At 35.7% G+C, this 14715-nt stretch overlaps 2 protein-coding genes across 9 annotated transcripts in view; one reads left to right on the top strand and one right to left on the bottom strand.

Moving 5' to 3' along the window:
* HSF2BP (heat shock transcription factor 2 binding protein) overlaps positions 1 to 14715 on the top strand; it is a 124102-nt gene that overhangs the window by 16786 nt on the left and 92601 nt on the right. For 3 of the 4 annotated variants that reach the window (XR_015796801.1, XR_015796800.1, XR_015796802.1), the window contains exon 3: positions 7449 to 7930. The exons of the other annotated variant lie outside the window; for it this stretch is intronic. The gene's annotated coding sequence lies outside the window, so the exon portion shown is untranslated. Of the gene's footprint in view, positions 1 to 7448; positions 7931 to 14715 lie in introns of those variants that run through there. 4 annotated transcript variants of the gene reach the window in all.
* The window catches only part of RRP1B (ribosomal RNA processing 1B), a 34383-nt gene that overhangs the window by 12508 nt on the left and 7160 nt on the right, over positions 1 to 14715 (bottom strand). The window contains exons 5-16 of one of the 5 annotated variants that reach the window (XM_025172991.2): positions 14015 to 14076; positions 12122 to 12251; positions 10967 to 11031; positions 10389 to 10555; positions 9341 to 9432; positions 8687 to 8784; positions 8492 to 8511; positions 7417 to 7506; positions 4592 to 5295; positions 3520 to 3654; positions 3161 to 3227; positions 1341 to 2751 (exon numbers count right to left, since the gene is read on the bottom strand). In XM_025172991.2, coding sequence (XP_025028759.2) covers positions 2561 to 2751; positions 3161 to 3227; positions 3520 to 3654; positions 4592 to 5295; positions 7417 to 7506; positions 8492 to 8511; positions 8687 to 8784; positions 9341 to 9432; positions 10389 to 10555; positions 10967 to 11031; positions 12122 to 12251; positions 14015 to 14076 — 1821 coding nt within the window. In that variant the 3' untranslated portion in view covers positions 1341 to 2560. Of the gene's footprint in view, positions 1 to 1340; positions 2752 to 3160; positions 3228 to 3519; positions 3655 to 4591; positions 5296 to 7380; positions 7507 to 8491; positions 8512 to 8686; positions 8785 to 9340; positions 9433 to 10388; positions 10556 to 10966; positions 11032 to 12121; positions 12252 to 14014; positions 14077 to 14715 lie in introns of those variants that run through there. The other 4 variants (XM_007437924.3, XM_088144712.1, XM_007437925.4 and 1 more) reach the window with 4 other exon arrangements.

Below are 14715 nucleotides of genomic sequence, written 5' to 3'. Positions count from 1 at the left end.
TATTTTTAATTGTCTGTCAAAAATGTCATTCTCAAACCAGGTTCATATAGAAATTGTGGATTGGAAGTTAGAGGTATCAAAACCATTAGAGGTACTCTTAAAAGTTTTATAGTCTTTTATTTAAATTATCTTTTAGCAAAATTACTGCAAAATGGAATGTACATGTGTGTGTGTAAACTAAAAAAACCTGAAACAAATGTATACTGTTTTACAGACAGCATGATGTTGCATTTATCTTCATTTGTTTTTAACTGTATAATCCCAATTGGCACCCCAATGGCAAACATTATCCTGTTAATCATGGCCAACTCGAAGCTTAAAAATTGCCTATGCAGGGTGCCTTCTTAGCTCCTCTTGTCTCCTACGTGGTCCTTGACAGTCTTATCTAACAATTCCCAGTGTCGTGGATGTATCCACTATATTTTTCCACTGTGTGTTAGATTATTATATTAGGGGCTTTCTTAGAAATCCAAATGGTGCCTAGATTTAACCAACTGGTTCTGCTCAGAGGAATGGACTGGAATCCTCAGGCAGCTGCTTACGATGCAGCTGCTGATGGTGGCCCAAAGGCTTGCCCTGTAGCAACCTGTATAAGAAAATTATCTATAACTCACTGCATGTAATTGATTCTAGGCATGTCCTTGTCTATAAGTAGATAACTAACTTAGATTGAATCCTTCCAACTCCACTTTAATGTGAGTATTTTTAAAGCAATAACTTAATCTTCTTGCTTTTATATATTAGCACAATTTAACACAATCATATTAAAACAATGTGATAACACAATGTTTTTCTTCCTTTGTACTTCATGAATGAAAGTGTCAGAAAAGATACAGAGCATCTGTTATAAATGATAGAGTCCTATATTGAATTCTTAGCTGATTCACACTATTTAAAACTGTGAATCAACTAAAGCTACCTCATATCAAGCACACAAGATACATGTCGGTGATATTAACAAATATAATAGTTTGAGATATAGGAAAATAAAACCAAAAATACCATTAGTTTGCATCTTTATGAGCACTTTGAAGAAATACTAAAGTAAGTGATTGCTCAGAAGAACCGTTCATTCTTTGGAATACAAAACAGAGAAACATTTTTATTAGAAATATTTTTTTAAAAAATCATATCAATTTATGAACTGTTTACAAGGCTTGGTGAGCTGTGTTTTATGCTATATTGATTAAAGAAATTAAGAATAAAGTTTCTAATAGAGTTTTTATGTAAAAAATAAATAATTTTGCAACAACATCAAAATGAAGAGAGGCACAGTGACATCAGCATACTCCATACTAAAGATACTGGTTCCTGGGAAGTTGTCCCAAATTTTATAGGACTTTTTGAATCATTCTGCTGAGGTTGGAGAAGGGGGGGGGGAGAATCTGCCCCTGAAGCTCCAACATCTCCAGCAGCAAAAAGAGTTTTACCATTTATCTACAGAAGATAATTGGGGACAGGCTTCTAACAGTGGAAACCCAAACCTTTCTATTCCTCAGCTTGATCCCACATTACAGTAAATCTAGTCAGTAAAGCTATTAATTTCCATGTACTGCATATCAATGGACAGGAACTCTGATGATGGGAGAAAGATCCCAGCGAAATGCTATCTTCATCCTGCCAGCATCAGCAGGGCTTTAGATATGATGGATCCTCTCCCTTTGATTCACGTGGCCTTGTTAACCATCCTTACTTACCCTGTAGTCAGAAGGCACAAAGGCTTTTGCAAAAGCGATAATTTAATTTAGTTCATTTTAATAGAGGAAGAACAATGCCTCGATTGAATGTTTTTGTGAAGGCAAGCTGCATAAACACGCATATATTTACTGAGGAAAACATACAGTAGATATCTTTTCCCTCCACATGAATAGGTGGACCATGCTGGTTGGGAATTTTAGTCTCAACATATCTGAAGTACATCAGATTAGGGCACACACATTTTATGAACAGAGCAGCAATTCTGAAGTAGCTAAGAATATTGAACTAAAAATGCTACCACACTTGCTTAGGCACTGTGTGCAAAGTGCAGCACATGAGTTTGAGTACTAAGAGTTTTAATGTATGCCACTAAAACAAGTGATTCAAATGAGGATTTTTTTTCTTTTGAAAAAACGTGTTCTCAATAAATACTCCATTTTTAATCCAAAGTTTTAGATAGGAAGATGGAAGGCTTGCAGAGGGAAAAATGAAACAGGGTAGAAAAAATGTGGAACATAGCCCATATAAGATTAAAATAATAAACAGAGTACAACCCAAAGCAGTTTAAAATAAAGCTTTACAAAATTATTCATTGGATAACAGTGTTATTTTTAAAAATTGATCTTCAAACCTGAGGTCACTCCCTTTTTATATTATATTATCTTTTTTTTTTTTTTTTGCTAACATAAACAAAGCAGTTCTAATTGCAGCCAAAGGAGTGCTTTTTGAAGAACCAGAGGCCACATCATCCAAACCTTATGTACAGTATCATATTAGCTGTGAAAATAAGATTTTGAAAATGAGTCCAGAAACAGCTGGTTATTGAAATGTTCAGTACAAAACCCTCATCCGTTTATTGGGCTTAGAAGAAGTCCATAGCAGTTGGTCTCTTCTTAGCTGGAGTTATAAGGGACTTCTTTATTTGAGGGGTTTCTGTCAAAGAGCTAGAGGATGACTTCAGGACCCCATGGGGTGGTTTTTGCTCAGGATTGAAAGCTACCCGGGAGACTCCCTCTGGACTGACTAAGATACTTTTGTCTGTCTTCTTAAATTCTGTCAAGCAAAAGATTAGAAAGAAAAACATTACGAGTCTTGTGTTATCCTGTTGCTAGTCATATAAAGTATTTCTTGTAAGTGAAGGGAGAAACTGCATCCTTCTAATGGATGTTTTCTTTATAAGCAAAAGGCCGTCAGAATGCATGTATTTTAAACCAATGTTTAAAATTATTTTTAATATCTAAATTATTTTTCATATGCTACATGAAAATAGGTGGAGGATCTCAGCAGACTAAAATATATTTTTTAAAACTTCTATCAAAATATATGCATAACTCCTGTTTTAACAACACTAGTAATAATCCAAGATAATTTCTTGGCCACCAAAAACTTTTTTAACATTCAGGTTGTTGCATGAATGACAATAACAACACAGGCCTTTCAAGCAAGCAAGAAAGTGACTTACCAGCAGTCATATTCTTACTCAATCCAAAGGTAACCTTTTTGGAGCTGGTAGATTGTAGCCTGCTTAACTAAAAGACAGATACAGCTGTTTTCTTGGGCCAATTAAATCTTTATCACTTAAAATATTTTTCAACATCTTTTTTAGAATGTTGAACCAAATCACAATAGTTACAAAGTATCACCAACATAAACCATCATCCAATTTGCACAGTTGAGACTAAACAGATAATCTTTGGAGAACAAGGGCTCCTATTCAGTGATTCATCACAATTCTATCCCATTATTTAAAAGGGAATCAAACTATTATTCTAAACACTCTTGAGACATAAAATTATACAGACTACAGAAAGGTTATCATACCTGCATGGCCGTAATGCTTCCTTTAGCTCTTCTAAAGAAGGTTGGCTTTGGTAAGTCTATCTTTTCAAACTTCACAAAATCATTCTCCACCTTTGCCTTTCTTTTCTTTATTGGAAGGGCAATGCCACCAGTTTCCTGCAAGAAGAAAAAGAACAGTCAGGAAGTATGTATAACATAGTCAATAATACAAATAGCACATAATGTTTATCTTCATCTGTTTAGAATTCTTCCATCCCTCTCCTCCCCGCTTTTTTTGTACAGCCACAGCACATATTAAACACCAAGCTAAGAGATAGAATTATAAATCCATTGCTAACTGCATGCATACCTTTCCATGGGAACCAACCCTAAGAAATAACATGGATAGTCTGTTTCAGGGAAATTAAAGAACACAAGGGAAATACTTTGAAAAGAGCAAAGCTATGCTTTTAATGTAATTTCCAAATAAAAAGATTTACTTTTAAGGGCATACCAAATTTGTTCAATTTAAAATGTGACCTTTAAAAATTGTTCCTTATTTCTCCAACCATTCACAAGCAAAACTTGCTTAACATCAGTGTTTTAGATGAAAGGCTTAAATATAGCCCTGAGGAGGAAGTCACCTAAAAATAAACAAGGAGGGCACACACAAAGGCACGATTCTCAACATCCCTAAACGTCTGGTCTTCTCTTTAGACCTTTGTACATACCAGGTGAAGATTGCAGGGGACATTTAAGAGTTTTCAGCTAAATAGAAGAAGAGATGTTGGGCAGACTTGTGTGCTACATAGTCTTTGCCTGTTTACTTTCTTTTAGCTCTTATGGAGTTCAGAAGCATGTCTTAGTAGGGCTCATGTTAGGATACAGCCTTTTATAACAATCTTCCCTTCAGCTGGCCAACTAATTAGCCTAAGGATGTAGAATTTTAGATTAAAATTAACTTGTGAAATTACAGCATTAAATTACTGATGCCGTTTTACCATTAACCAACTGCACTAAAGTAATGATGTTTTTTTTTTCCATTTCACAAAATGGATTAATAAATCTAGAAAATGATTTAGTTTGAAAAATACAACAGGGTGTATCCACTTACTTTGTTCTTCTTCTTCTTGTTTTCAAGTTCATATCTTTCTGTGGAATTTGGGATTTCCTTGATTTTTCTTGGCATTTTCAAGCCAATTACTTTCTGTTTGGAATATGTAATCCTTACCAAATTCCCCAACTTTTTTTTTCTCTTCAACTTGACTTTCTGGAGCACAATAGGTTCTGACTCTGCAAGGCATTTTTTCCCTGGCAGTTTAACATTATCCTCAAAAAAAACCTTTCCAGTGATTTCTGGCTTTGATTTCTGCTGCCTTTTCATAATTTTACCAATGGTACAGTAGCCAGGGTCCTCTTCGCTGCCATTATTATTCTGTCCATTCTGATACACAATTTCTACAGGAACTTTTGGTAGGCTGTCATTTTTTTGGGGGGGATGTTTCTTTATGCCATTAACTAAACAAGTCAATGACTTCAAGGATGAATCATCACTGAGTCCTTCAATGGGAATCACTGTAGAAGCCAATTCATTGGCCTCTGTACTTAAAGACTTCTGTCGTTTCCTGATATTTGAGGATTCCTTGTCTGGTTTTGGCACTTTGGATTCAACACTGACTGGTCTGTTCTCATTATTTCTAGCAGCTGTGCAAACATCAGATATCTGATTAGACTTTCTCTTTCTCTTTTTCCTTTTCTTTTGTAGTCCTGTGTTGGCCTCTTCTTCCTCACTATCATTCTTTTGGGTTTGATTGTTGTCTGTCAAGAGAAATTAAATGATATTAAGTTGAATAGACCTCTCATGAGAGAAGTTGGTAAGACAACTCTAATTTTAAATGAAGAAACATGTCTCTGATTGCAAAAACCATGATTAATCTTGCCATTAATTCTCACATATGCATTTTCAGATACTTTCTGAAATCATAATTATTATAATGGATGACGTTCACATCAGAACTCTTTATACTTATGGAAAAGCCCTAAGCCTACCCACACTGCTCTGTTGCTTTCAGTCAATACTTATAGTCCATCATCAAAAGCCATTTCCATTGTCCGCAGAGGACACTCTATTACAACAGTTAAATTTAATATGAACTATTGTTATTGACAATAAAGTTATTACTGCCTGCTTGTTACTAAGTCATACTGTGTTCAGCAGGTTTTCCTCCCATGAAACATAATAATAATAGTTTATTCGGTCAATGACCAGTAAAAAATTATTAAAAAAAATACAACACCAAAGTAAAATTGAAGATGAGATAAAATACTAGTGTAACAAAGATAAAATAATACATACAAATGTGACATACACTGCTATAACGATGCATTAATTACTTGTGCGAGTGTAAATCTAAAATATTACAGACTATGGAGTAAAATATCTAAAAACAAGATAGCTAGTATATGTTAACTCTAAAGTGATAAATAAAACAGAAGTGATTATTTCCGTAACCAGTTATGCCTTATTTTCATTGTGGCAACATAGAATTTGGCTGCTGCACAGGTGATAAACAGTTTCAAATCTTGTAGAAGATGGTTCACAGAGAAATTGCCTGGTCTTCCTGGAAATTTACATATTAAGGGCAGAATATAAGCAGACCTGATATCCCTATAGAGTTTACAATGCAGTTATACATGTGAAATGGTTTTGATCTTATGCCCACATGGGCAGGTGCGCTCAGTTAATGGGGTTTTGGAGTATCTGCCTTGCAGCATTGCAGATGGTAAGATGTTATGCCTGGCTTTGAAAAATGCTATTCTCAGCTTGGGGAAAGTTAGACTTTGTAGATATCTTGCTGGTTCCCAAGTGCATCATCATCATCATCATCATCATCTAAATGTATATGCCAGGGTGACTCTGGGCAGCTCACAATTAAAATTATAAATAAAATTTATCCAATTTCTACCATATTGGGGCAGCCTATTAACTTCAGTCTGAAATTCCATATCCCTTATTCTCTGAGTGAGCAGCTGTTTGGCTTGGTCGTATCCTAAAGAGATTAGGAATGGTACAGAAAGTCCATATAGTGCCAACTTCTGCTCTATGGCCTGTTTCCAGGGAGAAGGAAAATTGTCTATTAAAACTAAAGGGGCCAGTCTAACTGGAAAGAATTGGATTTTCAGATTGTAGTTTACCATCCTCCTCTAAGCCCTTACCTGGATTGCGGGCATTCCTGTCTCAAGCCTTAACTGGGCATTTGCTTTTCCACTGGGTGCAGCAAGGATTGATCTCAAAAATTTTGTTTGCACTGTTTCCAGTGCATCCTTTTTCGCATAAATTCCTACTTGTGCCCCATAATGGATTTGGGCCAGTGGTTTGGCCTCAAAAAGTTTTAATGCCGCAAGGATTAATTGTCCTCCGCTTGTATAAAAGAAGTGTTTAACAGCATTTGTAGACCTAAGAGCTAGTTGCACTACGTGATTCTGATGTGCTTTCCAGGTGCCTTTAGAGTGGAAAACCACCCCAAGGTATTTAAATGCAGTAAGCTACAGTAACTTGTGCCCTTCTGCTCTCCAGGATTATTGAGTGACTCTCTTAGCAAAGACCAGAATTTTAAATTTATCAAAATTAAGAACCAGGTGATTTTGTCTGCAGTACCAAAATATTGCCCCCCATGAAACTGATTATAGCAACAGTCTAAATTAGCAGATTATATGAAATGCCTGTTTTATGCATAATGCTGAACCATAATGTGATTTATTTTTAGTTTAGTGTAGTAGGCAGACCACTCATTATGGTTTAGTACTATGTACAAACCAGACCTCTATGGCTGGTTCAACTGATTAAAAATAACTGCTTAACGTGATAAGCAAGTGCAAGATAGACAGGTGTTCTTTTTCTACCTTTTTTTCCCAGCTGAGCTTTATCTAAGGGTTTACCAGATTTTCTTTTCAATTTCCTTCTGCTGAAGGTATCATCATCCTCATCTGTAGAAACATCTTCAGGGAAGTCATCTTGAGGGAAGCTCCCTGAAAAGAACATTGGAATAAGAACTTCCACAAGTCAAATATTCTTGAGAAGATTCTTCACCCGCATTAACATGAATTCTTTTTTTTAACTCGTGCATGTATTCTATGGTGAATCTTTTACTAGCGATAAAAGCATTTACTTAAATAAGAAGGCAAGGGATCAAATTGAAATCAGTGGTAGGTAACCAGGGTCCCAGGCTTAACTGCAAGGAACCTTGTATCAGTTAAGAGTGCTGGAACAGTTTGCAATTGTAAAATTTAAGCAACCTTATAATTATAAACATTAACATTTTAAGAGTCATAGTTAACAATGACATCTAAATCATCAGAATGTTAATCTCTAGTCAACACTCTATAAATATCACTGTACCCAAATAATATAATGTACTACTTGCACTTTATAATAATGCAATAAAACAATAGACTGCTGGAACAGGAATTGTCCATCTTACAGAAGCCTGATGGGTAGGGAAGAATGGAGGGAAAAGTAGCTGGCCCCATATATTTTTGGCACTGAATCCACCAACTGGTATGTGATTTTCCACAGAGGGGGAAAAAGGTTCTCACGCCTGCTGTAAAGAGTACTGTAATCTGATTTATGTGATGACGTTTTCACGTAAGCCCAGCTCAGGTACCGGCATGTCACCTGATCTTGAAAGAGGCAAGGAAAGCTCAGATTGGTTTGTGCATGATTGGGAGACCACCAGGAAATCCTAGGACTGTAGAGTTGTCTGAGAATTCCAAAACTACCTCAGAAGAACGGAATGGCAAATATTTCCATGCTGTTCCCAAGATCACTATACGGACATGACCACAAAACCATCGGAATTAGAAAACAACTCAGACTTTATTTTCACCTTTGCCTTAAGCTCTGATGTGGAAAATGACAACTATTCCTTCAAAGGGCCACAAATCCAACACTGCTGTATATTTTCTATTCCTGTTATGCTTTTTTTAAGGCTTGAACAAAAGGATGAAGTCTTACCTTCTGCAAGATCTTGAAACCTGGAAAGAGAAGTGAAAAGAGATTATATTGTTTTACTCATTTGCAAACTTTCTATAACAGAAAATATTGTATTTATTGGTGTGGAAAAATGAGATAAAAAGGAATGAACTTAAGTGTGAAGGAAAAAAAGAGCGCCCAGGGAAATCATCATAAGAATTTCAAGCTGTAACATACTTTTTAACCATTTTGTAGAGACGCTTTCTGTTAAAAGCAGGCGTGTTTTTTCTGCTGCCCAACTCAAAGATTGTGTTGGCGATTGCTTTATAATCAAACTGTCAAAAGAAAAAAAAGCAACTTAGATCATTTTAGCTTTTTAAAAATCATTTTGCCCAAAGACGCTCAAACTTTAGTTTCATAACACCATTCTAATTACCATCCAAAACATGTACTTTTTTCTCCACTAGTCCAAATTCACTCAAATTCCTACCACGGGATTAAATCCACAGCAGTTAGGCCTCTTCTTTAAAAAATCACAATAAGATATAAAGGTGCAGTTCAGGAAGATTTGAGCCTTCATTGTTTATAGCCCGATACATGCCAAATTGCTCAAATGGCATCTGATGTTCCTCAGAACTTGAAGTGCAACTTATAGTTGTCAACAACCCCACAATATTGCATTTTACCAATTCTGCAAGGAAAAAAACTCCTGGTAGCCAGCTTAATTTAATTTTCAGGTGTTGAAAAGGAAGTAGCCAATGCAGTTTATCAGCTTTATTCAGAAGTTTTCAAACCCTGCATCAGTCTTCCCCAACCTGATACTCTACAGATATGCTGAACCACAACTCCCATAATTCTCAACTAGTATTGCTTGCTAAAGGTGAAGCCTACCTGAAGAACAGGTCCAATGTTAGCATCTATATCTTCTAAAATGTTACCATGTGCCTCTGAACTTGGAGAGAGTTTGTTTGACAAGCCCCTGTCTACATTATAAAGAAAAAAACAAAGATAAAAATGAGGTGTCAAAAACAGAATGGATGATCCTACCCACTTTAGTCCCACTCACTTTTTGCTTCATTGGTGCTCATCATGGGAAAAATGTTTCCTGCTTTTATAGGAGTTCATTTAACCAATGAAGCTGAATATCTCGAAGAAAATGTTTGGATCATTTATCTACTAATAACAAGGTCCTGCTACTTGTCACTGTATGACCAAATCTATTAGAGGACCTTTAGAGAACATCTGAAGAGCACGTAGTTGAGGAACTAAAGAGAAGTCCTGATATACGAGAAGAAAATATCTCCTTTAACACTGAATATAGCCTATAAGTAGAGCTTTCAGCAGAGATGCCACACCTGAAGTCAGTGTTGAGAGCTGGAGGAAGTAAGAGCACATAGTATTTTAAAAATATTGGATAGAGGCTTGCTAGCAGGCAAAGCAACATTTTTAATTCTGCTTAGAAAACAAACAGGTGTCAGGACGCATCTCTTTAGAACGATGGATTCCTCTACGTTTCCATTCCCTTCTAAATGAACTGGTGTGATGGAATGTGAGGGTGACCTTGGAAGATGGGGTGGGGGAGGAAAGAGATGCTGCCTAGGGAACAATCAGATAAAAGAGAAAGGAGTCTGCAACAGAGTAACAGCCAGAGAAAGAAACTTAGGAAGGAACCACCATAACTACTCAGGCAGTAAATAGGGAGGGCGGGAGATTTGTACTTTCAGACTTGCAAGATTCAGTTAATGTAGACTTACAATAAAGCAAAATTAGTTCATCTAGTCGTGTTTCCTGTCTGGTTTACCTGGGAGGGCTGACAACTGGTGCCTTCTAGATTCACAGGAGTTTCTGTATGGTGCTAAAAGGAAGCTCTGTGCAGAAGACAATGGACTAATTTTTCTAGAGGTTTCCAAAGCAAGCATCGGAGAGACCAGATCCTTACCTCTGGCCATTTCTTTATCTTCTTCATCACTCCATTTTTCATCTTCTGATGAACTGTCAACATCACTGCTGGTTTCTAGTTCTTTCATTAAATCTTCTATGGCAAATGGGGACTGATCCACAATGGTTTCAAAGATACCACAGATTATGGCTTGTAACATAAGATGACTGAACAGTGAAAAGATGGGTGGGGGAAAAAGATTATTAAGGCATGTGGTTAATGGATCCTCTTTGTAGCCTAACTCATAAATGAGTTCTGAGTCATTCAGAAAAAAAGACAGGAAAAACTGACAATCACATGAATCCAATATTTTCTCTAATTTTTTGATGTGTGTGCAGGAGAATCAAGAACAAACATTTCTATAATCACTACAAAGAAATGGATGTGGTTGCTACAGTTATGCATACTTTTATTTTCAGACATGTTTAAAAAAAGTCCTATATTTGTCTCATAGTGAGCATGCTATGTCCCTTCCCAGTAGCCTTTGCTTTTGTTCTGCACCACCATTCAGACATTTATTTACTATTTCTAAAAATACATAGGGTTAATATAATTATTAAGTCAAGATATGAACATACTCTTTGGTCCTGGCAATGAATTTGCAGAATGGTTCAACAAACTTGATATTCTGGTCTGCTGTGAGCTGCAAATATAAAATACAAAAATTAGTTCAACATAACTATGATCAATCTGTTCTAAAATCATTGCCCAAAATCTGATTATCAAGAGCTACCTGAAACTGAAATAACTGATTCCAGAAAAAGGAAGTAATGAGAATAGGTAGAGTTTATTTGGGAATTATTACATAATCAACTGAAATGCTTTCAGAATTTTGAGCAGTTCTTAATCTGTACAATAGTTATTTCAGCATTTACTGGTATTGACATAATCAGTAACACAATGATTTTGTACTATTTCTAATATAAACAGTTGAAAACCAGAAAGATGGAAAAGACATCACTATTACCATCACTCCTTGCACGACTGCAGTTTATTCTATATACTGTATAGATAGAAAGTACAAAGCACTTTCTGCATCGTTTAGATATTTTCTAATCTATTTCTGGATATACTAAAATTAAAGTTTTAGTACAGTGTTGTTTTATTTGTGCTTATTGTGTTTATTTGATCTTATTTAAGGTGACCTGTGGATAGAATATTATTTTTAGGATTTGATAATATTTTTATGTTTATATTTGTAGGCTACTATATGAGATTTATTGTGACAAATAGGCTGAGAATCTATCAAATATATAGTTTCTTACAGATTATCAGTAGAGAGGAAAAATATTGATTATTCATAAGTTGCCCTAAATAAGGATGATTTGGTTAAATTAATAGTGTAGCTCTATAATACACATATAATATACATTTTAAAGATTGCCATATATAACCACAGATAAGCCAACCCTTGAAATTTCAACCAAAATACTGTATAGTATTACAGTCAAGGAAATCAGGGCACTGTTGTTCACAAAATAAACTGAGCTTTAGATCATTACATAGTAAAAATATGACACCACTGATTTCAATATATTTTATAAAGAAGTTTGATGTAAAGTGTAATAATCTTCCCCTAACCTGGTGTTTTCCAGATGTATTTGATTAAGGCTCCTATTACTCCCAGCTGGCATTTGCCAGACTAACTGGGGATGGGTAAGATGGATATATACATATGGAGGGTGCTAGCTTGGGGAAGCCTGAATTTCATGTAAGTACAATTTGCTTCTGACCTCTTTAGCTCCAACTTTAGCCAGTTCTTCCAGATAGATATCAATGAAATGCAATTTAATACCAATGGGAGCATGGCTGTCTGGGTGCATAACTTCCGTCATTAACATGTTGAGAAACGGTTCAATTAAACTGGAAAAGAATGTAAAAAAAAAAAAAAAAAAGTAAGTGGCATAGCCCATTCAGTTGCATTACATCATATGATCTTTTGTCAGGTCCAAAAGAATCCTTCCCACGTAAATACATTTGGCAAAGCATGGACCAGACAGTTTCATCTTCATGTAATATAAGAACAAGAACAGAGATGTGTACATGCCAGACCCTGAAACAGGATTCAAATTCCTCACTAGTATATACACTTTTTAAAAATAATTAGCTGAGAAGATCTGATTTTAATATTTCATTTTAAAAAGCACTCCCGTATCTTGTATCAGTTTCACTGAGCAGGATCTGTAATTTAATTAAAATTGAAGAGCTACCATATTTTATAAAAATATGCAGCTGCTCATTTTAATGGCACAATTAACGCAACTTCCCAGCTTGGTTTCAGTTTTGTGTCTTTGGTATAGAAGGGCAGTATAAGAGTAATGGGAGGATTCAGAGCCTGTAGATTAGATGAGATTAAATCAATGAGCAGATGGTTGATGCTCATAGTACACTCAGTTAAAATAAACTTCATGTAGATTTTCTGCCCCAAAAGAAGCTGCCATTGGCTTGTACTGAATGATCAAGTAAAGTATGCCAAAGATTGTTTCTCCACAGCAATATGGAAGTTTAATATTTCCAGAGTAAGCTGCTGTCCTGTGTTCACTTATCTAGAGGTCCAATTAAAACAACACGCCTTCCTTTTAAGTAAGTAGGCATCACTGCACTGCTAGGGCCCCAACAACAGAAAAAAATGTTTATAGTCTTCAGTGGGCTGTCATATAAAGGGAATGCCCACACAGTTCTGATATAATATTAACAAAAGCTCTTAATTTACATAGGTTTCATATCCTATATGGTCAGACATGTGGAGTATACAGAGTGAGGGTCAAAGTTTAAACAATGACAAACTGGTTTAAATAAAAGCAATTTAAATTAGTAAGAAAAAAAAGCAATTTAAAAAGCAAGTGAAATTAACATGCCTACAAACCTTTATCACAGGTTTTTTTAAACAATAATGCAAATCAAACCACTAAGCCATTTTTATTTATAAACCAACCTTTAGTTTCACTGTTATTTCAATTCTGCAACAATGAGGTTTGCCTCTATTGCATTATACTTCTTGGGGGGTTTTTTTCCCTCCCTGTTTCACAGCATTACATACAAAGAAGGGCAACACTCCCCAAACCAGTGGGAAATCATACCTCCATAATTTGTGTCAAACATCACCAGCATGATCTTGGGACTACAGAGGCCAAAAGAAAAAAAACCTAAGGGGATCACTGCCTACCCCAGTCACAAATGATGCTTTCTTATGACCGAAAGCGGTAGTCTAAAGTGGCAAATATGGGAATAAGTGAATCTAACCAATTTTACTACTTCCAGTGTTCCTTCTTTTTGCTCTGCTATACCTTAACTCTGCCTTACCTTCACGAAAATCAAATAGTAAAGAATAGTAAAATGCTTATAATCAAGAGCATTTTATTCAAAGGTCTGTAATCACTGGGTAGACTAGAATAGTGTATTTTTAATAGATGAAATGCTATGTTTGGTAGCTAAGCATATAAATATTCACATCACAGAAATCAATACACCTATCTATCATGCTAAGCCATGTTTACAAATCTTGTTACACCATAAAACATGACTTACTAACACAATGGTGAATTCATATATACTGATAATGTCAAAATCATACAAGCCTGGCACAATGTGAAATCAGATACATACAAACATCAGGTATGGCCTACCTTTCATTCCATTCATTTCTTTTCAGAACTTCAAAGGACTGCCTCAGCATCATGCGGATCAACTAGGTTAGAAAAAAAGATGTATCCCATTTTTTCAAATCATGGGGAAATTGTAATTAAATTTTTAGGAGAGCCCTTCGTGTATTGAAAGAACATGACTAACATAGAGAAGTTCTGTGCACATTTTAGGATAGGTTCTACCCTGCATGGAGGAACCGTATGCTCACACAGCATGAATTTAAGACCCAATGCTGTGTTGGCTGAATGCACAGAATTGTTTCTGAGTGGAATAAGGGACTTGGCTGTGGTCCAAAAATGGCAGGAGTGGAAATGACTAGTCTGATGTCTTGTTCATTCACTGAATACAGCACAGCGTTTTTACAGTGGGAAAGGATGTATAGATTTGAGGCACGAGATGGAAGGAACACAAGCAGGCCAACCATTCTAATCTAATCTGTTATTTGTGGCTGGACTCTCAAATCATGATATGGGTTCTGAATTGTGGTCAGTGCTAATGCCAATTAGGAATTATACAGTATTTGAAATAATTTTTAATTCTTACAGTAGTGTCATCCAACTAGGTGCTAAGCTGGCTAAGAATTATGGTGGCTGAGGTATAGCATAATTTGAGGGCTCTAGACTGCATGTTTCATTTTATAACAAATATATAATCAATTTTTTGATAGTTTTAAAAAGTTTTA

Source organism: Python bivittatus, unplaced genomic scaffold, assembly GCF_059951505.1.
Source record: "Python bivittatus isolate LINGU-HERP-01145 unplaced genomic scaffold, Pbiv_v1 ctg000350_np1212, whole genome shotgun sequence".
NCBI classification, from domain to species: domain Eukaryota; kingdom Metazoa; phylum Chordata; class Lepidosauria; order Squamata; family Pythonidae; genus Python; species Python bivittatus.
This window is presented reverse-complemented; position numbering and strand designations above follow the sequence as displayed.